Source organism: Polyodon spathula, chromosome 7 (assembly GCF_017654505.1).
Source record: "Polyodon spathula isolate WHYD16114869_AA chromosome 7, ASM1765450v1, whole genome shotgun sequence".
Lineage (NCBI taxonomy): Eukaryota > Metazoa > Chordata > Actinopteri > Acipenseriformes > Polyodontidae > Polyodon > Polyodon spathula.
This window is the reverse complement of record NC_054540.1, coordinates 32268750-32295210: the sequence shown is the minus strand read 5'-3', so window position 1 is coordinate 32295210 and position 26461 is coordinate 32268750. Positions and strand designations below refer to the sequence as shown.

Genomic DNA, 26461 nt, shown 5'->3' with positions numbered 1-26461 from the left:
CGCGCTTTTTGCAAAAAAGTGTCTCTGTATGGGTAGAGGGTCTGTGTATAATGTAAATAAAAGAAACCTTATCCCAGAAGAGACGTGCCGTACTGTTCGGGTAAATATACATTCATATCGGCTTGATCGCATAAATCGTGTCGTTTTCTGCCTTTCGGTCGGTATGTATAAATCGGGAACACGTTTGCTTTTAATATTTTTTAAGTAACACACAGCGTTGTACTATTTCAAAACCAATCTAAGAATCGATTATTTTAAACAAGGTTTTACTCATGTAAAAAACAGAGCAAAACACTGTAGTACGGTATTTAAGTCTGTGTTTTGTTGAATTGTTAACCAATCGTGCCATAAATGGCCGATCTTACCTTAATGCTGCGAGTTTACCACATGTATACATGTATAATTATATATATATATATATATTATAGATATATATATATATATATAGTTTGTATATATATATATACTATATATATAATATAATCAAAAAACAAATGGAATTTCGATACAAAATTGTTAACGTTAGATAAATTTTCCAGGTACCGGCGAAAAACCGGGTAAACTGATTAATAAAAGATGTGTTGACAGCTTCGAAAAACTTCGAATTTCAGTATGTCAGTGAAATAATTTTGTAATCCTTTTGTGTACATAAAAAAAAAAAAAAAAAAAAAAATTTTTGTACACTGCAGTTATACCTCCTCTATATATGAGAGAGAGAGAGAGAGGCTTCAGTGAGTTGCATGAAAATAATTCCATCTAGGGTTTATGGGACCTCATAAACTAAGAGACAGGTCGAGTAGTTTATGAACTGTCACAAATCCCAAGTTGAAATTATTATTAAACTCACTGAAGCCTATCTATCAATCTATCTATCTATCTACATACAGTGCCTTGCAAAAGTATTCAGAACCCTGACCAATTCTCTCATATTACTGAATTACAAATGGTACACTGAAATTTCGTTCTGTTTCATATTTTATTTTAAAACACTGAAACTCAAAATCAATTATTGTAAGGTGACATTGGTTTTATGTTGGGAAATATTTTTAAGAAAAATAAAAAACTGAAATATCTTGCTTGCATAAGTATTCAACACCCACACATTAATATTTGGTAGAGCCACCTTTCGCTGCAATAACAGCTTTAAGTCTTTTGGGGTAAGTATGTACCAGCTTTGCACACAGTGTCGGAGTGATTTTGGCCAATTCTTCTTGGTAGATTTACTTCAGGTTGGTTGGACGACACCTGTGGACCGCAATTTTCAAATAGTGCCACAAATTCTCAATGGGATTGAGATCAGGACCTTGACTGGGCCACTGTAGGACATTCACCTTTTTGTTCTTGAGCCACTCCAATGTTGCTTTGGCCTTGTGCTTGAGATCATTGTTCTGCTGAAAGGTGAATTTCCTCCCAAGCTTCAGTTTTTTAGCAGACTGAAGCAGATTCTCTTGCAGTATTTTCCTGTATTTTGCTCCATCCATTCTTCCTTCAATTGTAACAAGATGCCCAGTCCCTGCTGATGAGAAGCATCCCCACAGCATGATGCTGCCACCACCATACTTCACTGTAGGGATGGTGTGTCTTGAGGCAAGGGCAGTATTAGGTTTGCGCCACACATAGCGCTTTGAGTTTTGGCCAAAAAGCTCCATCTTGGTCTCATCTGACCACAAAACCTTTCTTGGCAGTGCTTGGGTGGTGTGATGCAGCTTCCACTTCCTGATTATTGCTCCAACTGTGCTCACTGGGATATCCAAACACTTGGATATTATTTTGTACCCTTTCCCTAATCTATGCATTTGTCTAACTTCTGTAGAATGGGCTCGGGCTCGGGCTCGGGCTCGGGCTCGGGCTCGGGCTCGGGCTCGGGCTCGGTCTTCATTTTCCTTCAGATTCACAGCCTTACCAATGATCCTTCAACAGTGGGGTTTTTATCCAGAAAATGTGACAGCAACTTTAATGGTTCACAGGTGGAGGCCAATGGTAAGGTAATTGTGTCCTCGTTTGGGCAATTTCTTTCATCGGTGCAAGCTGGGAGCTTCCACAGCACAGGGGTTGAATACATATGCAAGCAAGATATTTCAGTTTTTTATTTTTCTTAAAAATATTTTCCAACATAAAACCAATGTCACCTTACAATAATTGATTCTGAGTTTCAGTGTTTTAAAATAAAATATCCAACAGAACGAAATTTCAATGTACCATTTGTAATTCAGTAATATGAGAGAATTGGTCAGGGTTCTGAATACTTTTGCAAGGCACTGTATATATAATTTTATAATACATGGATATTAGTGTCTAATAAAAAAAAAGACAATAAACAAATTTTAAGGTTAAAATTTCAAGTGGATTTAATGACTAATAGCGTACATTAAGTCAATATTAAAGAATCTTAAATATAATTTTCTTTAAGATATTTCAGGTACAGTGAATTAAACTGGCCTGCAAAAAATAACACATTTCTAGGAAAATTTGTTTCAATGGGGTGTGCTTTTTTATTTTATTATTAGTCGCAGTCAGAGTAGAACATTTTTGTCTCTCGCTTGGTTGGTTGGTGCTGCTGTTGGTGAGGGATGAATGTAAATTTTCAGAGAGACAGGAATGTCTTTAAATATACAAATGTACCAGCTTTACATCAATTTTTTTTTAACGTATTCTCATTTTGGTCATCATAAAATTATGACATTTTGACCTCACTGTGATATTATGCCTTTTTTCGAATAGCTCAGGTTGTACATATAGCCTTCATCCGTGTGTGTGTGTATGTGTGTGTGTGTATATATATATATATATATATATATATATATATATATATACACACACACACACACACACACAGATACAGACGAGCCTGCTTTATATCGTGATATAAAGCAGATCAGGATATAAACCAGGTTTCATGTTTGCCTTTGATGGTAAACAGAAAGAAAGAAAATCGTGAATGAAAGAGCAGTGTTTTAATACTCTACATGTAGTCGTTCTTTACATTTAAACAAATGCATATAGTTTACTACAGGACAAACACATCATGTATCATTAACTGGAACGAAACAGTTTGTGTCATTATCTAAAAAAGGCATGAATTGTTGACTGATGAGAGCCACCAATACTTGGTGTTTTTTTGTGTGCATTTGTTAAGACTGACTGTTAAAATTTGGTGACGTTGGTGTTTTATAACTGAACTGTATCCCGTTAAGACCGCACATGCAGCATTTGACAGGCTGCGCAAAATGTCAGTTTATCAGTCGAGATGATTATTGGTTGTTAGTTGCGTTGGAAATTAATTATATCCTGTGGTTACTTAGTAAAGCCCGGCCACGCAGCATTTGACAGGCTGCACAAAACGTGACAATAAGCGGGTTTGTGAAATGATATTAAAAGAGGTAATTTCTCAAAGAACCAATGGTGCATGGTGAGTGGATAATAAACTGGGTATGATATGAAGCGAGGTGATAGAAAACGGGTTTATCTGTATGTATTATTTTTCTCCACAGCACTATTATTATCAATGCAACGCAGAACTAGGAGCATGACTATAAATCTGTCTGACAGTGACATAAAAGGGATGAAGCTTGGGTCCCAACCAGCTTTGGGATTAGACACAAACTGGATTGTCAAGAGTAGATCAGAAAAAAAATGAATAAGCAGACATTCGAGTTAAGGTCTTCCTTGTTAAATATCATCTGTATAAAAAACAAACAAGCAAACCCAGTGGTATTGATAACGGGCTGCTGACGACGTAGATCTCTCCACCCCCCCCAGGCCCCCCATGGGCAAAAAGCTACTGCTTTTCTTACTGCCGTGTAACGAAACAGAGGTGTACGGGCCAAACAGACACACTGTTGACAAACTGGTACGTCAATGTGGTCTCTGAAGCAGAGCAGTGTAAAGAGGAAACTGGCCTGACGGACAGACACATGTTGGATTCCGTGTGTTTTTCAAGGAAACATTAAAGAAGGCACATTTGTTTCTCCACAGACAGTCTTTTCCAGGATGTCTGACGCTTCCCTCCGCTTCCCGTTTCCATACCAACCGTATTCCATCCAGGAGCAGTTCATGGAATCCTTGTACAGTGCTTTGGATCAAGGGAAGATTGGGATCTTTGAGAGCCCAACTGGGACGGTAAGGGCTCATGTCAACATAATGCAGCCCAGAATACAAGTGATCTCCTATATCATATTATTAGAGAGAGCGCATTAGAGTGGCTCTTAGACAGTGCTCTTGGAAGGTAGTTAGGACAACTCATAATTTAAAATCAACATTTTATTATAGAAGAAACTGTTGACGTGCGCTTGTATTGTAGTGGTGAATTAGCTTGCTTATTGCACTGTGTTTTACCTGTCATCTGGCACAGAGGCAGTTTGACTGGCATTTAAAAGGACAGTTTTTCAAAGACTCCAATTACAAAAGCATTGGACTCAAAATACCCAAACCACAGTCATGTCACAAGTGCTTCACATACACTGACTGGTTTAAAGTGGCCACAGTCTGTGCCGTTCCCTTGAGCTTGCCAGCAGTACTAGCTGCCCTGATACAGGGATGGGAATAAGCCTCCTATCGCACAGCAGAGTCTCCCATTCCAGGTTTTACTGTGATCCTGATTAGCCCCAGTGTATAGGTAACAACAAGCTCAGGTTGTCTTATTAAAACAGTAAAACCAGGGATGGACCAAACTGTGCAAGGGAAGTCTTGTTTCCTTGTCTGTGGTGTAAGCTTGCCTACAGTACAAGACTGTGTGCTGCCTGCTCTCCTACAGTCCTGCTCAAATCCTGGGCTCTGATTGCAGGGGAAGTCTCTGAGTCTGATCTGTGGCGCCCTGTCCTGGCTGCGGGATGAGGAGGAGCGCAAGAGGCAGGAGGCGGCTGTGCTGCTGGCTGAGCCAGGGGTCTCTCCCCACAAGCAGCCCTCCTCTGCCAGCCGGTGCAGCCCCCACTCCCCCAGCGAGCCAGGCTGGATCACAGACTTCGTGCAGAAGAAGGCAAAGAGGGACCTGGTTGACAAGCTGAAGGTAAAGAGGGGTTTCTATGGTCAGATCTGCAGGGGATACTGGATTTGCACATGCGTATGTCACATCGAAAGGGGTTTAACTTGCTGTCAACATTCATGTCAGTTCTTGAGATGGAAATATTCAAATCCTGTTCTGGAATGTCAAGGCTCTATCTTGGGTACCAGTGGCCTCCGTTTCATCCCTTATAAACACTTCCTATTACAAAAGCATAGCAAATAGTAATTAAGTACAGTGAAAGCATAGCAAAGGATAGGTAAGCATGCTAAAGAAGTGTGAGGTATAGTACAGCATATTAATAAACATGTCAAACCAGGGTGCATGATGGTAAATGTATAGTATAACCATGGAAATGATAAAATTGCAAAAATACCATGTTAAAGTTGTATAAGGGATGGAACTTTGCAAGCACATTTGTTTTCAACATACACTATATGTCTATACTATAGTTGCATGTTTTGCCTACTGTATATTTACAACATGTTAAACAGACACTGTTGTATTCTCACCAGTTGTGTACCTTTTCTTATAAAAGGCTGTATGTGTGCATTGGGGAGGCTCTTATCTGTGTGTTGATCTTCCCTCAGGAGGAGGAGCTGAGGAGGAAGAGGAGAGAGGAGCGCCTGGAGCAGATTAGACACAACACAGGGTTGCATTATGCAATGAAACGCAAGGTACAGTAGAGTATAGTAATGAAGAGCAAGGTACAGTACAGTAACAGAATGAAGAGCGAGGTACAGTACAGTAACACAATGAAGAGCGAGGTAGAGTAACACAATGAAGAGCGAGGTAGAGCAAGGTACAGTACAGTAACACAATGAAGAGCAAGGTACAGTAACACAATGAAGAGCGAGGTACAGTAACACAATGAAGAGCGAGGTACAGTACAGTAACACAATGAAGAGCGAGGTACAGTACAGTAACACAATGAAGAGCGAGGTACAGTACAGTAACACAATGAAGAGTGAGGTACAGTACAGTATAGTAAGGGAGCGGGACTCTGTTTCAGAAGAGCGATGAAGACTTGGAGGCTGTGCAGCTGCTCCAGCGCAGTCAGGAGATGATAACATCAGAGGGGGGCGGGCTGGAGGACAGGGATGAGGAGGAACTTATCGTGGCAGAGTACGAGAGCGACGATGACACAAAGAAGAAGCAGAATAGGTAACCAGGGGGCAGAGTCTGGAACGGACCTCAACAGTAACACCAAACAACACCATACAGGAACATCACACAGGAACACCACCACACAACAGAAACATCACACAGCAACGCTACACAGCAACACCACACAGGAGCACCACCTCACAGTAAAACCACAAGCAGCAACACCATACAGGATTCAGTCACTGTGGATTTCAATAACCATCATTCCACATCACTGTGCAGTCTTGTTATTTTTGCAAAGTGCTTTACTTTAATCACTATTAACCAGACTTGGGACTAATATAGTTGTATTTGATATTTTATTTGTAAACACCACCTATTTCAAATAGTTGAACTATTTAAATAGAAATGCTTGAATAAATCAATTTTGTTTTTAAATATTCAAATATTAATTGTACAAAATCAAATCTTATTTGAAAATATTACATTTTTTTGCAGAAAACAAATACTATTTGAAAATACTTAAATATATGTACGTTATTTGACAAAAATATATCTTCAGCTATTCCCAAATAGTTAATGCATAATCAAAAACTAAAAGTTAATTATTACCCTAAATGTATAATTATGTACCAAGCCTTGCAATTACCACATGGTGGTTGAGGATTTCAAATTTCTGCAATCTGTATTTAATTATTTTCAAATAATAATTACTTTTCACAAACCACATTTATAACTGTATTTGTCCGAGGTCTGCTATTAACCAACTCTGAAGGAGACACATTTGAATAATCACATTATGTGGCTGGATTCACAGACCTGCTTTGCATTAATCTTGTCTCTCCTGAGGTAGAGAAATTCCTCCAAGGCTAGAGCTGATCGGACTTCGTAAGACAATTCTGTGTAAAAATGATTCTCACAGGGTTTGGCAAACTCCTGCTAAAAGATGCATTATGTGGATAGAATTAATTAGCTATCTGTTCAATACTAACCCCAAAATGTTTTGTTCTCCTTGTTTTAGGGTCTCATTTTATCTGTATTACTACACTGCAGGGACTTCATGGGAATGTATTATTATTAATAATAATAATAATAATAATAATAATAATAATAATAATAATAATAATAATAATAACCACTGTTCTGGTGTGTGGAAGCGACATGTTAAACCTTCCCATGTTTCCCAGCTATGATGATGAAGACGATGATCTGGAAGAAGAGCATGTGACCAAGGTTGGTAAAGAATGTTTCTATTACACATTGTAACACACCTTTACTGGAGCATGCTGTACACCTCTATGTTTATTTATTTATTTTTTTAATTTAGTGTGCCCAATTATTTTACCCCCGATTTTTACCCAGTGCTGCTTCTGGAATCCCCAACGAAGACTGACTACTTCACACAGCCAGGACACAAACCTGTGCTCCATGACTGTATAACTCACCCTGCACACCACACAGCCATGCCTTTCCCAAAGGAGCCACTCCTACTGTAGCTGCCTGTAGTTGAAGTAGAAAAGCATGGACAATGATAACGATAGGAATATTGACAGATGCCTCCCTAACGACTGTCTTTGATCTTTAGATATATTACTGTAGTCGGACTCACTCCCAGCTCTCCCAGTTTGTACACGAGGTCCAGAAGAGTCCGTTTGGCAAAGACACCAGACTGGTATCACTGGCATCTAGACAGGTACGGCTCCCAGCGATGCTGTGCACTGATCCACTGGAACTGAGGGGAACATTCAGACCGGGAGGTTACGAGGGGACGGCGGTATGGAACATTGTGCTGCATGAAAGGATCTTGGTCCTAAAAGGAGTTGACAAGTTGAACTTAACAGTACAGCACAAAAAACAGGACACAGTTGGAAATTAAGTGGAGATAGACTTAGGATAGAGGATAGGAGACACTTCTTCACTCAGAGAGTGGTGAGGGGATGGAATGGGTTACCAAGGGTTACTTGGCCATGTTGTTGATGCTGAATTGCTGGATTCCTTTTAAGACCTGACTTGACAGATTTCTGAGATCAATCAGCTGCAAGGTGAGCATGTTTAGCAGAGTGTTTCTTCTTGCTGTTTTCTGTTTTAAAGCTCCATGCTGTTCTTGCTCTTGTAGAATCTGTGCATCAATGAGGAGGTGCGGCAGCTCGGCTCTGTGCAGCTCATCAACGAGCGGTGCATGGAGATGCACAAGAACAAACAGTCAGGTGAGCAGGGCTGGGCGGGACACCATGGAGATGAAGAACAAACACTCAGGTGAGCAGGGCTGTGCGGGACACCATGGAGATGCAGAACAAACAGTCAGGTGAGCAGGGCTGTGCGGGACACCATGGAGATGCAGAACAAACACTCAGGTGAGCAGGGCTGTGCGGGACACCATGGAGATGCAGAACAAACACTCAGGTGAGCAGGGCTGTGCGGGACACCCTCATAAAAAGATGGTTCAGAGTTTTTGGAGGGCCTCCATTGGCCCCATATTGTACAGCGAGGGCCCCTCTCCTGTCTGACTAGCCCCGGTCCCTCTCCACCTCCCACCCTCCCCCCCCTGCAGAAAGGAAGGCCCCTGAGGATGAGGAGCCCCGGAAGCGGAGGGGCCAGAGGAAGGCAGTGTGCCCGTTCTCATCACCCGCTGCGATGCAGACCCTCCGAGACCAGGCCCTGGCGCAGGTGCGGGACATCGAGCAGCTCGTCACGCTGGCCAAGCAGAACAGAGCCTGTCCATACTACGGAGGCCGCCTTGCCATCCCTGCAGCACAGGTTAGAGGAGAAGCATGCTCTTACTACAGGGGCTCCTCACCATACCTGCAGCTCAGGTGGGAGGAAAGAGGAGGAGCATACTCTTACTATGGGGACTCCTCCTTACTATCCCCACAGCACAGGTGAGAGGAGAGAGGAGGTTATCTTAATATCTAAAGGTCAAATATCTTAAGCCTTATATTATTAATGAATAGTTTATTTAATATGAATGATTAAATATCAATGACAGGTCTTGAACAATGGTAAATGTTAATAATCAAATTACATTTTATTAAAACAATAATATCCACGGTTACTGGCAGTACAAAAACAAAACAGTTTATTGCAACATATTTCTTTAGACGCAAAGTCTAGCTTTAACAGTTACAATTGATCAGTATGACCTGCACTGTGGAATTCTCTTTACAGACAAAAACTAGAGATTTCAAATGGTCCAAGAAATTCAATGCATTGCCCAAACTCTTTAGTTTTATATAGGTACAGCTCTGGCATTAAGTTACTCCAGTTGCTATGCATTTTAACACAGTTTAGTTTAATTCCTAATATGTATAAATCAAATGTGTTATGCTACATTTGAGATCATTCTCTTTACCGCTCGAGGGCCCTGCATTCACTACTTGATACTGTCAAGATTACAGGATGCATTTCCTACAGAATGTTCCTATGAAAACAGGATCCATTGGATCTTAACTTACAGAGAATAGGGTGCATAATCACTGCCTTTTACACAGAGCCAACATTGCTGTTCATTGTAACCCTGCTTTTAGCTGGTGGTGCTGCCCTATCAAACTCTGCTTCACGAGTCAACGCGCCGCGCCTCAGGGATCAAACTGAAGGACCAGATTGTGATCATCGATGAAGCTCATAACCTCATTGACACCATCACCTGCATCCACAGTGCTCTGGTCACTGGTGCTCAGGTACTGGGCAGGGAGACCAGGGGGTTTTACATCCTTCAACCTCAGCAGTGCATTAGTGACGAGAAGCCTCCATCTGTCAGTGGGATCTTCCACAAGTTTAACCTACAACAGGGGTGGGCGAGTGCCCGGCCATGCCAGTTGTTGCTGGTGAGCTTTACATGGTTGGACCGGCTGGACAAAACAGAAAATTTAGACTGGGCTCTTTACAAACACTGCAGGGATGTGTAGCTTTGAAGGTATGCAACAAATATTCAACCCACACTTACAAGGTTAACATGATGAAAGCACCTTTTATAGTTTTCAAAGGAGGACTGCAGGGTTGCAGTGAATATGTATTGAAGTCACTTCTCAAGAATGGCCAGGAGAATAATTGTTTTCTTCATAGATTAAATGAGTCCTGAGCTGCACCCCAGTTACGGAACAGTGAGCTGGACCCCAGTTACGGAACAGCGACTATTTATTCAACAGGAAATACTTTTGCGGAGTTGCCGTGTTCAATATGGGTTTCGTCTGTGTGTCAGTGTCTGTATAATACAGTATTACATTTTTTTTAAATATACATTTTTTAAATTGTATTTTTCAGCTCTGCTGTGCTCACTCTCAGCTGACCCAGTACATGGAGAGATACAGGTAGGAGTCTGTCTGTCTGTCTTTCTCTTTCCATGCCTGCCTATCTGTCTGCTTGTCTGGCTTGTATTCCTCTCCCTGCTCTGCTGAAATCCAAACTCAGGAGCTCTGACCTTTTGCCCGCATACCTCTCATTCTGCCAGCATCCAAGCACTGCCGCAGTCAGATTAGGAAATATGCCCCTCAGGGGCCTCTCCTCTCAGACCTTTCCATCCCTCTCATCATCACAACAGTCTCAAGTCTGAGACGAGGGGTATCCTGCACAGCTACAGAACAAATACATTTTGCTTCACAAAAACAAATTAAACCTACTGAATAATGCTACATTTAATATATTGAAATACATACTGCTTCGTAGTTTTCCATATACTTAACAAAAAACTGACAAATTGAAAAATGCGACATTTCAAAATCTAACATGAAATACTGTACCACTATTATGGCTTCTGGTAGACTGCAATGTCATTTTGCAGTTTCTTTGATTACATGATGCAACTTCAGTGAGTTCAACAAGAAGGCACATGATGGAGCACACACAGTAGTTTTGTCACGTAGCTTATGTAGCTTAATAAAACTAAACTGTTGTGTTTGTTCCAGGAGCCGACTGAAAGCCAAGAACCTGATGTACATTAAACAGATCCTATATGTGCTGGAGAGCCTGGTGCGAGTGCTGGGAGGTGAGACAAAAACAATAAGCCCTTTGAGTCCTTCAGCAGAGAGACACACTGCAGAGCTGTGATCATTCAACAGGGAGACACACTCTGCAGAGCTCTGTGATCCTTCAACAGAGAGACACACTGCAGAGCTCTGTGATCCTTCAACAGAGAGACACACTGCAGAGCTCTGTGATCCTTCAACAGAGACACACTCTGCAGAGCTCTGTGATCCTTCAACAGAGACACATGCTCTGCAGAGCTCTGTGATCCTTCAGTAGAGAGACACTCTCTGCAGGTCTTTGTGATCCTTCAACAAATGCGTGCACACACACAAAAAGTCATCACAATCCTTCATTAGGAGCACACACAGACAGACACACACTCTGTGTCCTCACAATCCATCAAGAGGAAAACACACATGCTCCAGGTCCTCATAACCCTTCAGCAGGAGCACACCACACTAACACACACACATAATCCTTCCAGCACTATAGAGGTCTGAACTCAAATGTTGTTCATTCTGAAACATCAGATCATTAAGACTTATTCTAGGATGATTGTCTATCAGTGGTTACACAACACTGACACTCACATACTGAATTGTATTTATTTATTCATGTTAATGCATTTACCTCTGCATCAAAATGTTTGATACTGGCTTTTTGTTTTCTTGCTTTAAAGGCAAAGTTGGACAGAACCCCAAAACGCAGATCATAACGGAGCCAGGTAAGATAAGACTTGAGGCTTCTGGCTGGTTTCAAACATGTAGAATAAATTGAAATGTGTTTAATACTCCTGTTAAACAGAATCTTGCACCTGTGTCTCAAACTCAGGTCTCACTCCTGCAGTCACCCTTTTACTCTGTATCAGTCCTGTGTGATTGATTAACAACACTGTCTGAATATAACATACAGAGCAGGGCTTTGATCCACTGCGGTACAGACACTAGCTCTGAGTCCACTGTGTTCAGATTAGAGGCCCTGCTATCCACTGTGTTCGGATTAGAGACCCTGCTATCCACTGTGTTCGGATTAGAGACCCTGCTATCCACTGTGTTCAGATTAGAGGCCCTGCTATCCACTGTGTTCAGATTAGAGGCCCTGCTATCCACTGAGTTCAGATTAGAGGCCCTGCTTTCCACTGTGTTCAGATTAGAGAAACTCTCTTTCACTGTAGGTGATTCATGTTTTCAATGTGCAGTAAATTGGTGGAAGGCAGATTTATTTGATTTTCTCCCCCTCATGCAGGGACGGAGCTGCAGTCGATCAATAATTTCCTGTTCAAGGCGCAGATTGACAATATTAACCTGTTCAAGGTAATGTTCACTGCCATCTCTGCACGGGGAGGTGGGGGTGGGGTTGGATTGAGTGGGGAGGAGGTGTACTTTGAGTAACAGCATTGATGAAGTGGACTTTGCTATGCAGATTTACCACTTGAATGTAGATGCATTATCGGGCATCAGTGTAAAGCAGCTGTCTGATGCAACTAACCTGTCAGTATGCTGAGAACAGCAAGTCAGCCTCGTACAAATTTATTATTCCAGCGAGAGTATTGCTGTCATCAAAATCACATTGATCAGCTTGTGGACTGAAACTTGTGTGATGGAAATGCTTTTAAAGAAAAATGAGTTGATTTCTAGGACTGGATTTGTAAGCACCCGTTTGAGCGTGCTTCACTGTGACAGGGTAACACACAGATCTGACGGCATGGTCGTGATGCTTCATTGTCTTTGTATTTGGAACAGGTTCAGCGGTATTATGAGAAAAGCATGATCAGCAGGAAGGTAAGCTTACTGAAACAGGAAGCACTCCCTTACATGCATGAGGGCACTCGCTGAAACATTCCTCTGTTTGATGGAGGTATTGGAACTCATGAGTCCTGGAGAAGCTAAAAGCAGTTCCTTGTGTGATTGTGCTTGTTTCAATACACTTTTTAAAGAATGGCATTTTTTAAATGCATAGATCATTCTAAACTGCTTGCAGTGTATCTGGTGATGTCACTGAGTGTGTCTGTCAGAGTGTAGTAATGTCACTGAGTGTGTATGTCAGAGTGCAGTGATGTCACTGTTGTATGTGTGCTGGCAAAGTGCAATGATGTCACTTGTGTGTGTGTGTGTGTGGCTGGCTGCAGTGATGTCACGTATGTATATGTCTAACAGTATGCAGTGTGTCACTGATTGTGTCTTGCACTATGATACTTAACTCTCCCTTTCTTTCCCTTCCATGCAGCTGAGTGGATTTGTAGAGAAGTTCCAGGGGGGCACAGTCCAGCCCATCAACAAGGAGAACCGCTCGACTGCGGGGCTTGAGAGATTCCTGCAGTCCATCAGACCCGGGGCTGCCCCCGAGGGTGAGTCTGCACCCCCTGACCCCTAAACCTCAAAGACGTGACACGCTGCACCCCCTAATACCTAACCCTTAAACACCTGAAACCCTGCACCCCCTAACCCTTAACCCTTAAACACATGGATTCCTGTCCCCACATGTTAGAGTTTGTCATGTTGCACGAAGGCCTCACAGTCAGAAGCCAGGCTCACAGAATGAGCTGACGATGCTGAATTCTTAGGCTGGCTAAGTCTCCCTGATATTCCCTTTTTGCAGTTCCCTCTCCAGACCAGACAGGGGGGATGGAGGATGGGCAGCCCAGCATGGCCTCTCCCATGATGCAGATAGAAGGGTTCCTCTTCGCACTGACTAACGCCAACAAGGACGGGAGAGTGGTGCTGCACAGGCAGGGTAGGGCTGGAGGAACCGCAGTTAGTGGAGGGAGAGGGGGAGGGGGGGAGTATTGCAAAAGTCTACCGGAAGCCATAATAGTTGTACAGTATTTCATGTTAGATTTTGAAATGTCACGTTTCAATTTTTTTCAGTATTTCGTTAAGTATATGGAAAACTACAACATGTTATGTAATTCAGTATGTTAAGGTAACATTATTCAGCTTGTTTCATTCGACTTGATAAGGCAAAATGTGTTAATTTTGTAGAGTGATGGAAAACTTTTGACAATAGCTGTATGCAGGGATGTTTTATATATGTCATTACATAGTGAACTGATTAAGACCTGGAAGGGGTTTAAATTGGTTCCATTAAGTATTTTAGAGTGCAGGTGGAGCAAATACCAGAAGGGCTCCAGCTCTGTGCTTGGTAGTGCTGCCCCTATCCCTGCCTCCCTGATTTCCTGCCCGTCTCCCTGACTGCCTCCCTGATTTTCTCCCCGCCTCTCTGCCTGCCTCCCTGATGTACTGCCCTTTTCCTGCCCCTCTCTGTGCCTGCCTCCTTGATTTACTGCCCTTTCCCTGCCTGCCTGATTTCTTCCCCTGTCCATGCAGGCTCGCTGGCTCAGAGCAGCCTGAAGTTCCTGATGCTGAACCCTGCTGTCCACTTCTCCGCGGTGCTCCAGCAGTGCAGAGCCGTGATCATCGCAGGAGGGACCATGCAGCCGGTGAGTCTCCTGCCAGGGCCACCTCGGCACTGCACTGAATCCAGGGGACAAGCGTGTGAAAATTGTCCTGGATCTGTGGTGGGGGAGCAGCACAGTAGGAGCTCCTCAGTGTGCGCCGCAGTCCAGATCTCACCTTGTTTCTGTTCCAGGTGGCTGATTTCAAGGAGCAGTTGCTGCTGTCTGCAGGGGTAGGGCCGGAGCGCATTGCAGTGTTCTCTTGCGGTGAGTCCTGATGAGAATATGGGAATGGATCTTGATTTGAACTACTTCACACAGCTGTCCTGTTTCTTTAAGCAGCTCCTGGCTGCGCACTCTCTCTTTCTTTCATAAGACTGCTGCTCAATTCCTGCCTGTCTTCTGTCACCCCCTTGTTGTTTACAGCCCCTTGTTCCTACGTCTCCTTCCTGCCTCATGTCTCTAGTATTATTATTTCTGTCTCCCGTTGATGGTCTGCCTGCACATTCACTCGCTGTTCTGCCTGTTGGGTCTCAGTGTCCCACGGTGTCTGGTGTGTCTCATAATTTCTCTCTGTGTCTGGCAGTGTCTCCTACTGTACATAATAACATAGGAAAGGTTACAAACGAGAGGAGGCCATTCGGCCCATCTTGCTCATTTGGTTGTTGGTAATTTATTAATCCCAGAATCTCATCAAGCAGCTTCTTGAAGGACCCTAGGGTGTCAGCTTCAACAACATCACTGGGGAGACCTTTGCTGCTGCAACGGTGTTTGCCACTCCTATTTTTGTGTTGCCTGCAAATTTAAAAAGTTTGTTTACTATACCAGAATCTAAGTCATTAATGTAGATTAGGAAGAGTAGACCTAATACTGATCCCTATGGTACTCCACTGGTTACCTCGCTCCATTTTGAGGTTTCTCCTCTAATCAGTACTTTCTGTTTTCTACATGTTAACAACTCCCTAATCCATGTGCCTGCATTTCCATAAAATCCCTACTGTGTTCAGGACTTTGCCAAAAGCTTTCTGGAAATCCTAAATAAACCATGTCATATGCTCTGCAATTATCCATTGTCGATGTTGCATCCTCAAAAAAATCAGTGTCTTGGTGTCTGGAAGTATCTCATATTGTTTCATTGTGTCTCATAGCGTCCCAAGGTGTCTCATAGTGTCTCGCAGTGTATTTGTCTCACAGTTTTCTCTTCTCTTCCCTCACTTGCAGGACATGTGATCCCACCAAACAATATTCTGCCCATCATCCTGTGCAGCGGCCCCTCAGGGCAGCAGCTGGAGTTCACCTATCAGAAACGGGACACTCCCCATATGGTAGGAACAGAACCACTGGGTCTGCACTGCAAGAGGCTGCCACACAAATGCATTAGAACTCCAGTCCTTTAGACATAGGGGTGGAAAAACAGTTTAAACTGAATCATATTGACAATGTTTGTTACCAATCCTTCAAGAACCCCTCCAATAAGAACAGTTTTTTTTTTTCATATATTACAAAGCCATATTACTATATATATTAGCTGCAGCAAGAAGTGTTTTCTGCACAATTCTGCGGCAATGACTTTTTAATGAAAAACGTGTTAATGAGTATAAATAAATAAGAAAAAATAAGTCGGTTAGTCAAATTTGTGTTTTTTTTTTTTTATTAAATCACATTACTAAAATCTGAAAAAAACCCAGAATAAACATGTTTGCCATATCTTATGGAAATCAGAGAAGAAAAAAAAAACACATACAATAAAGCAGAGAGTTCACTTTTTTTCACAAATGTTGTAATCCCAAGTAATCGGATAATATCTAATATAGTTCGCCGCCCCTTCCTTTTTGAGCATTCATGTTACTACACCATCTACAGAAACGTGTATATTTCCATATATAATTAGAATGACATCTTTCAGGACCTGCAACACAGGGAGTTTAAGCAAGGTCCTAATTGTTTTTCTCTGACCTTACACATAGGAGTAACAGAACAACGCTTCTCTTTGAACTTGCGACTAAACTATGAAATCCTTTTGTAAAATAATAATAATAATAATAATCTTACCTTATTTCGTTCTTCAGTAGCCACTGCTTGTCTGTCCATGGTCGTTGTCTTCTGCAGATGACAGATGCATTTTGCATTTGTGCTCTATCTTTTGCCGTTATAGTCGGTGCTAACTTAGTTTCCGGAGCTCACCAATGGCCTCTCCATGACTGAACTAAGGTTCGCACTGAAACCCTGCCACACTTCTCACTATACAAATAGCGTGTATGCGCTCTGGTGACATATACAGTGATAGTAGGGAGCAAATGTTTGAGTTTGTTTTTTTTCAAAAAATAAAAAATTCTGCTAGAGAGAGCAAATTCCCATTTTTCCATGGTCATATAATATGATATGACATCTGTATTCAGAAATGCTAGAGACACTGACAGTATGTCTATTCAGCAGTGTTTTATACTGTAGTGTTGGATGCTGAAACTTTGTCCTGTGCAGGTTGAGCTCCCGGAATCCCGGAGACTAACCAAGCTTTCCTCCTAGATGGACGAAACGGGCCGGATCCTGTCTAACCTGTGCAACGTGGTGCCGGGCGGTGTGGTCTGCTTCTTCCCCTCCTACGAGTACGAGAAGCGGGTCCACGCCCACTGGGAGGAAACCGGGCTCCTCGCTCGCCTCTCTGCCAAGAAGAAGGTACAGAGCTCCAGACTCTGTGTGTCCCAGGCTTTCCCCTGTACAGAGCCCCAGACTCGCTGTGTCCCAGGATTTCCTCTGTACAAAACCCCAGACTCGCTGTGTCCCAGGCTTTCCCCTGTACAGAGCCCCTGACTCACTGTGTCCCAGGCTTTCCTCTGTACAGAGCCCCAGACTTGCTGTGTCCCAGGCTTTCCTCTGTACAGAGCCCCAGACTCACTGTGTCCCAGGCTTTCCTCTGTACAGAGCCCCAGACTCGCTGTGTCCCAGGCTTTCCCCTGTACAGAGCCCCAGTTAGAGTAGCTTTCACTCTTCCACCTCTGGATGCCTGGGGCCATATTAACAAAGCAGTTACTTCAGTCTTCTATTTTTTGAAAGAGGGAAAAACACATAATTTTGTATTACAAAACTAGAATCAAGTTACATACAGTTGTAGTCAAAAGTTTACATACCCCAATGGAAATGTATAATTTCTAGAAATTTCACGAAAACAAAGAATTTTAGGACAAGTTACAAGAATAGATATCTACAATTATTTATTTCAACAATTTTGTTGTAAAACTCTAAAAATGCTAATTCAAAAGTATTCATACCCTGTGATGCTATGATAGTATTGTCTACAAGGTGCTAGAAATTCCAGTATGATAATGCAGAACCTAATTCTAGAAAAGTCTAGAAAGTGCTGGATTGTAGGTGACCATAGGTAAGTAAAGGGTTAGGCAAAGTATGATTGCTGTCATTACCAACAAGTCAACATGGGCAAAAGTAAAGAGCTGTCTGAAGACCTAATAAAATTTTGCTGGAGAAGGATACAAGAAGATTTCCAAGATTTGAGTATCCCAATTTCAGCTATTGTTTCTATTATCAAGTACAAGACTCATGGTACTGTCACAACGCTCCCTCGATCTGGAAGAAAGAAGGTTCTTTCACCAAGAACAAGTAGAAGAATTGTGAGGAAGGTTCATAACAATCTCAGATTGACTGCCAAAGATGTTCAAAGTGAATTGGATGCATGTGGGATCGGGGCTTCCATTTCAACCATAGGCCGAGTATTGCATGGTGAAGGTCTCAATGGTCACACCAAGGAAAACGTCACAAGGACAATCGCTTAAAGTTAGCAAAACAGCATTTGAGTGATAGATAAGCGTTCTGGTCAAAGGTTTTGTGGAGTGATGAAACAAAAATGTATCTGTTTGGTCATGCTGATAATAGTTACGTTTGGAGGAAGTCTGGTGAGGTGTACAAAGAAAAGAACACCATACCTACTGTCAAGCATGGAAGTGGTAATATCCTTCTGTGGGACTGTTTTTCCTCTAATGGCACAGGAAATTCAGTTCCAGTGCATGGTAAAATGGATTCCATAGCATACCAAAAGATATTGGCCAATCATCTGAAACCCTCCGCTACAAAACACTGTTTAAAGTGCAACTGAACGTTCCCACACAACAATGATCCAAAACACACATCAAAATCTACTTCAGACTGGTTAAAGAAGAATAAAATCAAGGTTCTGGAATGGCCTCGTCAAAGTCCTGATCTAAATCCAATGAGAATCTTTGGTATGAGTTGAAGGCTGTGCACAAACCATTCAAGAGCAAGGAAACTTTTGATTTGCACTTTATATTGAGGAAGTCTAAACTATAACCGGTACAAATTACCATTACTCCTTTAATTTTAATAATAATTCTTCAAGGTATCCAAGGTTTTAAAATAATGTTTCTTGCCTCTGATATTAATCCCTCCCCCTGTTATTTGCTGTATTTTAATCTGCTGCTTCCTGGTACCGAATCACTTCCTTTGGTTCAAACTCCCTGCAGTGGTCTGGCTGCAATCAGACCATGTGACCTACAGCACAGGAATCAGCAGTGCTGGATTAAAGGGAATAATAATGCCTTGGTTTTCACTCCCGTTTCTCGTTCCCTGGTAGATTTTCCAGGAGCCAAAGAAAGCCAGCCAGGTGGAGCAGGTGCTGGCGGAGTACTCCCGATGCATACAGGTGAGGAGGGCATTTCAGTAACCAGAACTCACACTGAAGTGAGTTCTGTGTAGCGGGCAACACTGACTCTGTTTATTTTGCCCGAGCGCATATACTATACTTCCTGCCCCTAATGTTTTGTGGAAGACACTAGTTGTATAGGGCGGTAAATCACTGCTTACTGTATCGTAATCAATGTCTCTAAATACCATGCTGATCGAAGTAGTTTAATTAGGAAGCAACCCTCGGTTGTCAAACAGCACAATGAGAGTCTTGCCAGGGCTGCTGATGTCATGGGGTCTCTATCTGTTTGTCTGTCCACAGCGCTGCAGCCAATCCACCGGCCCCCTGACAGGAGCTCTGCTGTTCTCAGTGGTTGGAGGGAAGATGAGTGAGGGGATCAACTTCTCAGACGACCTGGGCAGGTCAGTGCCCCCCTGGAGTGGAGGAGACAGGCTGGGAGTCGCAGTGTAGCACAGTCGTGGATCAGAGAATCTGTGATCTTAAATTCATACATTTGAGGCAGCCTGGCCCTGTGCAAGGAGTTCTGTTACAACCAGGTCTAATCAGATGGTTTTTTATCAGCTACAATATTATGATTGAGACAAATATATATATATATATATATATATATATATATATATATATATATATATATATATATATATACACACACACACACACACACTGAGTGTACAAAACATTAGGAACACCTTCCTAATATTGAGTTGCACCCCCTTTTGCCCTCAGAACAGCCTCAATTCGTCGGGGCATGGACTCTACAAGGTGTCGAAAGAGTTCCACAGGGATGCTGGCCCATGCTGACTCCAATGCTTCCCACAATTGTGTCAATTTGGCTGGTAGTGGATCTCCTCCGAATAGCTCGTTCCATCTCATCCCACAGATGCTCAATTGGATTGAGATCTGGTGACTGGGCAGGCCACTGCAGTAAGCTGAATTTACTGTCATGTTCGTGGAACCATTCCTGTAAATCCTAGCCTTGTGGCATGGGGGATTATCCTGCTAAAAAAATCCATTAGCAGATGGATACACTGCTGCCATGAAGGGATGCACCTGATTGGCAGTGATGTTCAGATATCCTTTGGTATTCAAACGTTGCTCCACTTTTATCAAGGGGCCCAATGTGTGCCATGAAAACACATCTCACACCATCACACCACCACCACCAGCCTGCAGTGTTGACACGCGGCATGATGGATGCATGTACTCATGTGGTTTTCTCCATACCCTAGTCCTCCCATCAGCGTGAAACGGCAGAAACCGGGATTCATCAGACCAGGCAATGTTTTTCCAATCCTCCAGTACCCAGTGTTTTTGTTCCTTAGCCCACTGCAACCGCAGTTTCTTATGTTTTGCTGAAAGAAATGGAACTCTGTTAGGTCGTCGGCTGCCATACCCCATTCATGTCAAGTTACGACGAGTTGTGCATTCTTTTATGGGTCTTTTGGCACCAATGTTGTATTGGACTGTCAGTTGACTAACTGTAGCCAGTCTGTTGATCTACACAATTTGTGTCAGCCTCCTTTGGCCTCTTTCATCAATGAGCCGTTTTCGACCACTGGCCTGCCGTTGGCTGGATGTCCTTTGGGTGGTGGACCATCCTTGATACACACGGGAAACTGTTGAGCGTGAAAAACTCAGCAGCGTTGCAGTTCTTGACACACTCAAACCTGCACGCGTGGCATCTACTACTATACCTCGTTCAAAGGCACTTAAATTTTTTGTCTTGCCCATTTACTTTCTGAATGGCACACATACACAATCCATGTCTCAATTGTGTCAAGGCTTAAAAATCCTTCTTTAACCTGTCTCCCCTTCATCTACACTGATTGAAGTGGATTTAACAGGTTACATCAATAAGGGATGATAGCTTTCACCTGGATTCACCTCATTAGACTATTTCATGGAAAGAGCAGGTGTTCCTAATGTTTTGTACACTGTGTGTGTATTTTTTATATATATATAATATACAGTGTGTGTGTGTGAACATAATTTAGATCTTTTATTTAACATATAATCAAAGAAACTACAAATTGATATCATCTGCCAGAAGCCATAATAGTAGTACAGTATTTCATGTTAGAGTTCCAAATGTCACATTTTTTAAAACTTTTGTCAGTTTATCGTTAAGTATATCGAAAACTACAAAGCGGCATGTAATTCAGTATGTTAACGTAATATTATTTAGCAGGTTTCATTCGACTTTATGAAGCAACATTTCTTAATTCTATATGGTGATGCTAAAATTTGGCAACAGATGTACAGTCAAAAGTTTGAGTACACTTGCTGGAAACTAGTTTTTTTTTATATAATTGACAATGTTTTACGTCGTGTATGTTTTTGTAAATACTTGAAAATGAAAACATGTGTTACAATATACAAAACAAAACATAAGGAGTATCAAAGCAGTGTTCAAGAAAATTGAAAATTGTCTCTAAATCGCAAAATAGCCACCCTTTGCCTTAATAACAGCCTCACAAACACAAGGCATTCGGTTAACAAGTTTCAGCAGGAAATCACCCGACGTGTCTTCCCAGCTCTTCTGCAGCAGTTCCAAGAGATGTAGGGCACTTGTGGGTAGCTTTGCTTTGACTCTTCTGTCCAGTTTGTCCCATACAAGTTCTATGGGATTGAGGTCTGGAGACTGGGCAGGTCAGGTCAGTAGATTGAGTTGCTCACTTTCCTTCTTCGCCAGATAGCACAATTTTGAGGTGTGTTTCGGGTCATTATCTTGCTGAAGAATGAAGAACTGCCCAACTAGCCGTAATCCTGATGGTATGGCATGCCTCTGAAGTATGCTATGACAGCCATTCTGGTTGAGCTTGCCATGGACTTGGTAAAGATCACCAACTCTGTCACCCCCAAAGCAGCCCCAGACCATGACACTGCCTCCTCCATGCTTGACAGTGGGAACCACACATGCAGAACTCATGCGCTCACCCTCTCTGCATCTTACAAATACTCTCTGGTTGGACCTAAATATTTCAAATTTTGACTCATCGGTCCATAAAACCAACTTCCACTCCTCAAGCGTCTAGTTTCTGTGTTTTTTGGCCCAGGCAAGACTCTTCCTCTTATTCTGCACTCTTGCCAATGGTTTCTTTGCAGAGATTATTCCAGTTAGGCCAGCTTCACACAATCTCTTATGAACAGTTGATGTTGAAACATCTGTACTTCTAGTAGCATTTAGCTAAGCTTGTATTTCAGGGGCAGTTAAGCGCCAGTTTCGCAGACTTGTGACTCGAATGAACTTGTTCTCTGATTCTGAGGTCACCTTTGGCCTGCCTGACCTTGTTCGGTCCTCATGAGTGCCAGTTTCTTCAAAACGTTTGATGGTCTTGGCAACGTTCTTGCGATTTGTCTTTAAGAAATGAAGGTCAATCTTTAAGTAATTACAGACTGACCATTTCATTGAAATTGACAAGATTTACATTTTCATTTAAAAGTTAAATTTTCGAATGCAATTCACTTATGATTATCAGCTTATATAAGTACACGTATCATATAATGAAATATTAAGTGTTTATAGACAAGTTTATACAGTTAAAAGCATAGATAATCATGAAAAACCTGGTTTCAAGCAGGTGTACGCAAACTTTTGACTGGTACTGTATATGTGCACAAGGCTGGTATTTAGCTGTGTCTGTCTGTTGTCGGTACAGGTAAATCAGTGCAGTTATTTGCTCTATCTCTCTGCAGGTGTGTTGTCATGGTGGGGATGCCATACCCCAATATAAAGTCCCCTGAGCTGCAGGAAAAGATGGCCTATCTGGACAAAACCATGGTGAGTAACAGGCTGGGTCAAACATCCACTCAGATAACCCTCCCAAGTGTGTTCTGGTTTGCCTTTATAAAATGGCTCTTTATACCGCGGAGCAGGATAGAAAGTGGCACGGTCACGGCTCCCATTTGTCCCATAATGCCATTTCACCGGTACTCAGATTCTCATTATAATGGAACACAGACTGTAATTAAAGAGACATGATAAGGGTTTGCTCTTACAAACATGGGGAGTACAGTATTACTGTACAGTAAACCCTGAATGAAAGATAAAAGGACCCTGTCACAGAGACGGCCGAAGTGGGCGGCGTCAGAACCAGGAAAGGTAATGCAATACACAAAACACAGGACGGATGAAATGAAATGATGAAGACGCCTGTTGGCGCCGGTTTAATACAAAATAAAAGGTTTAACAAACACGAAAAACACAGGACACGGCACTCTACGCCAAAATAAATAGACAAACAAAAACAGACTAAACTTAACAAAACGGTGCACGGACAGACACTGACAAACACGGTGAGCGGATACTTTCTCCTCTTATTATTATTATTATTATTACTACTACTACTGCTGCTGCTGCTGCTGCTTATTTCCTCCGTCTCCAATCCCGTTCTCCGCTCACCGAACACCCAACCCCCAGTATGTGATAACGTGCATCTATATATACTATTGTGCTGGGATTCAATTACCAATTAATTATTCACTTGAATCCCAGCACGTGAATTAATAAAGTGCAATTCCCCGTGCTCACATATTACTACATTTTACTTGCACGTGAAGTGCTGTGCAATCCTCGTGCCTAAATACACATATACATTTTTTAAACACTCGTGTTACACAGACCCGTTTATATCCCGTGTACCAATGTCTATACACCAACATTTAAACACACCACACGCAACACATAACAGATAATATACACAGGGGCGGGCACTTTGTTACAGACCCATACTGGGGGCATGCCGAATGCTCAGTCCAGTGAGCACAGTTTTTTGAAGGTTTGCCTGTGAATGTTCAGTCCATTTGTCTAGTAGAAAGCCATTTCCTTTTCATATGTTGGTTTTGCTTCTGTTCAGCCCAGAGTAGGAGGTGTGAGTCCAGGGAAGGCACTGATTGAAAATCTCTGCATGAAGGCTGTGAACCAGTCCATCGGTAAGAGCACTCACCCTCCCTTTGTCAAACGTGTTTGCTCATGTGGTGTCACAAAGGTATTGCAATGGTATGCAATTCATGCATGCAACCAATTCCAGCACCAAGGAATCTTATCTGTGCAATAACATTGCTTTGAAACCAGCAAGAACCCTGTTGCTGTATTTATTTTTTCTGAACTGATTTTATTTGGAATATGTAAATGTTTGTTTTAGGTTTCTGGTGTATCTGCTAAACAATAAAATTATGCATAATAGGTTCTTGTGAATTTTTAAATCTGTATTTAATTATTGCAAGAAAGTGCATGAATCCTGCTTGTTTTCGGCAGGGGGGGGGGGGCATCCTTGAGCATGAAATAAAATCCCATGGTACACAGCCACATAGTCACACATTTATTTCTACAACACAGCAAGCATTCAACCAAGTAACACAAGGACTAGGATAGCCAGACCCTCCAGTTCTGAACTGAATAGTAACCCCTCCCTCTCCCAGGCCGAGCGATCCGTCACCGTGGCGACTATGCTAGTGTCCTGCTCCTGGACCAGCGGTACTCCCGGGCCGGCCCGCTCTCCAAGCTGCCCCAGTGGATCCGGAACAGCACCCAGGTGCAGCCTGCCTTTGGCCCCGCCTTCGCCGCACTCCGCAAGGTGAGCCCGGGAGGCTGCCCCACTGCAGGGCATTACCCTTCTCAATGTGCAATGTTAGGAGTCTACTAAAATGCAAAGAAACAGCAGCGGCCCCACTAGATGTACCTGTATCTTATCCAGTTGTGTATCCACGTGCATGTATTAACTTGGGTTCCCACCGATTTGTTGAACATATCCAGACCATTACCCATGCAGTCCCTTCCTGGGGGCTGTACTGCTGATTTTCAAAATGTATTCTCTCATCTGCTTACATTTAGTGTGTGCTCCCAGTTTAGCGCCTCACATTGGCCATTCTCTAACAAAGTCTTCTTCTGCCCAACAGTTCTTCATGGAAAAGAAAACCCTTAGTAGATCGTAGTGGCTCTGAGGAGCCTCAGCGAGGCAGGACCACGAAGGCAGCTAAACATGGACTTGCTGCAGTCTGGCTATTTTAATAGAGGTGTGGTTGCATGACAAACTACAGCCACCTAGAGCTTGCTTTTGAGGTGCAGGTTTAAGCTTGTTAGTTATTGTGCCATGTAACCTGTCAGAGGTAAAGTACAGGGACTGTCGCAGCACAAGCCATGCCCTTTTCATACAGGACATCACATTGTCCACTGTTTCAAAATGCATGCTGGTTACCAGTCTCAGGCAGTTAAGCTGTTAACATGCATGCTGAACACACTTCAGTGCAGCGTAGGACATCAAGCCCTGGCATCCCCTTCAGTCAGGGAGTGCATAATTCTACCCTGTTCAGTTAACTATCGATGTATCTGTTTTATAATGCATATATGTTTTTTTCAAAGTTTTGGCAGTGCAACTTGTCAAGCCCCGCAGAGCTCACAGAAACTCTTAACGTTTCTCAAAATTGAAATAAAAAGAAATTGTGACCAAAGGGGACGTAATCAGCTCAATATCCCGTATTGCCAAACTCCAGGGTATTTAAATCTTGTAGAGTACAAAAGCAAGACAGAGGTACCTTCAAAGTGTTTTGAAGGCAGGCCCCACGGTGACTTAAGAATTTGAGCAGGGCTGCCTGTAGACTGAGTTTGTATCTTTAGTATAAATCAGTAAAATCCAAGGTTCAGTTAAAAAAATAAATAAATAAATAAGTGTAATTCAGAATAAACTGGAATAGAGGAACACTATGTATACTTTTAGGAACTTCAGTGGAAAATAAGTCTGCCCATTATTGGATCTGCTTTTTTAAATGGTCTAGTTTGATACTTCTTTGCACAACAGTTAAATTGTTTTTTATAAATACTGATTTTAGTATGTTGGAATGTTTTTTTTTTTTAAGTTACTCTGCCTTTGCAGTTGTTTAAACAATGTTTGAAAAAATAAATATTTATCTATACAAGGCTCTGGCCAAACGTGTTGCATCAACTAGAATTTTAGGATTGAGAAAATATATACTGGTATAAACAAAATGTAGTTATTTTATTTAACATCATGTTATCAAAGACACTACAAATATACAGATATCGCAAAAGCTTACCGGAAGCTGTAACAGTAGTTTATGAAGAGACTTTATGAAGCAAAATTATTCAGGGTGATGCTAAACTTTTGGCCATAGCTGTATATCAGATGCAAAACAGTGCTGAGTGTTTATGTGATTTCAGTTTTATATTAAATACTTACATTTTGCCTCCAAACTGTGTTACTCCTCTTCAGTTGGGTCAGCCTTACACACTCAGACTGGGATCCACGTTGCTCCCATTCTCCCAGACCAGTGCTTCTCGGCAGGGACCAGTAGGAGGTTTGTCTAA

General features: G+C 42.3%; 1 protein-coding gene across 1 annotated transcript; it reads left to right on the top strand.

Annotated features, from left to right (window-relative positions):
* Nucleotides 1-6: 6 nt before the first annotated feature.
* On the top strand, nt 7-26454 carry ddx11 (DEAD/H (Asp-Glu-Ala-Asp/His) box helicase 11). Its single transcript, XM_041255306.1, has 27 exons — nt 7-100; nt 3976-4119; nt 4784-5005; nt 5590-5676; nt 6012-6163; nt 7294-7339; nt 7692-7799; nt 8223-8313; nt 8658-8863; nt 9631-9783; nt 10367-10413; nt 11008-11087; nt 11748-11792; nt 12314-12381; nt 12811-12849; nt 13295-13415; nt 13667-13801; nt 14395-14507; nt 14657-14729; nt 15684-15787; nt 16989-17138; nt 19066-19134; nt 19438-19538; nt 22834-22918; nt 23994-24069; nt 24559-24713; nt 25036-26454. Exons 1-27 carry the CDS (start codon nt 29-31, stop codon nt 25069-25071), a joined length of 2778 nt encoding a protein of 925 aa, XP_041111240.1. The 5' UTR covers nt 7-28; the 3' UTR covers nt 25072-26454.
* Nucleotides 26455-26461: the final 7 nt, after the last annotated feature.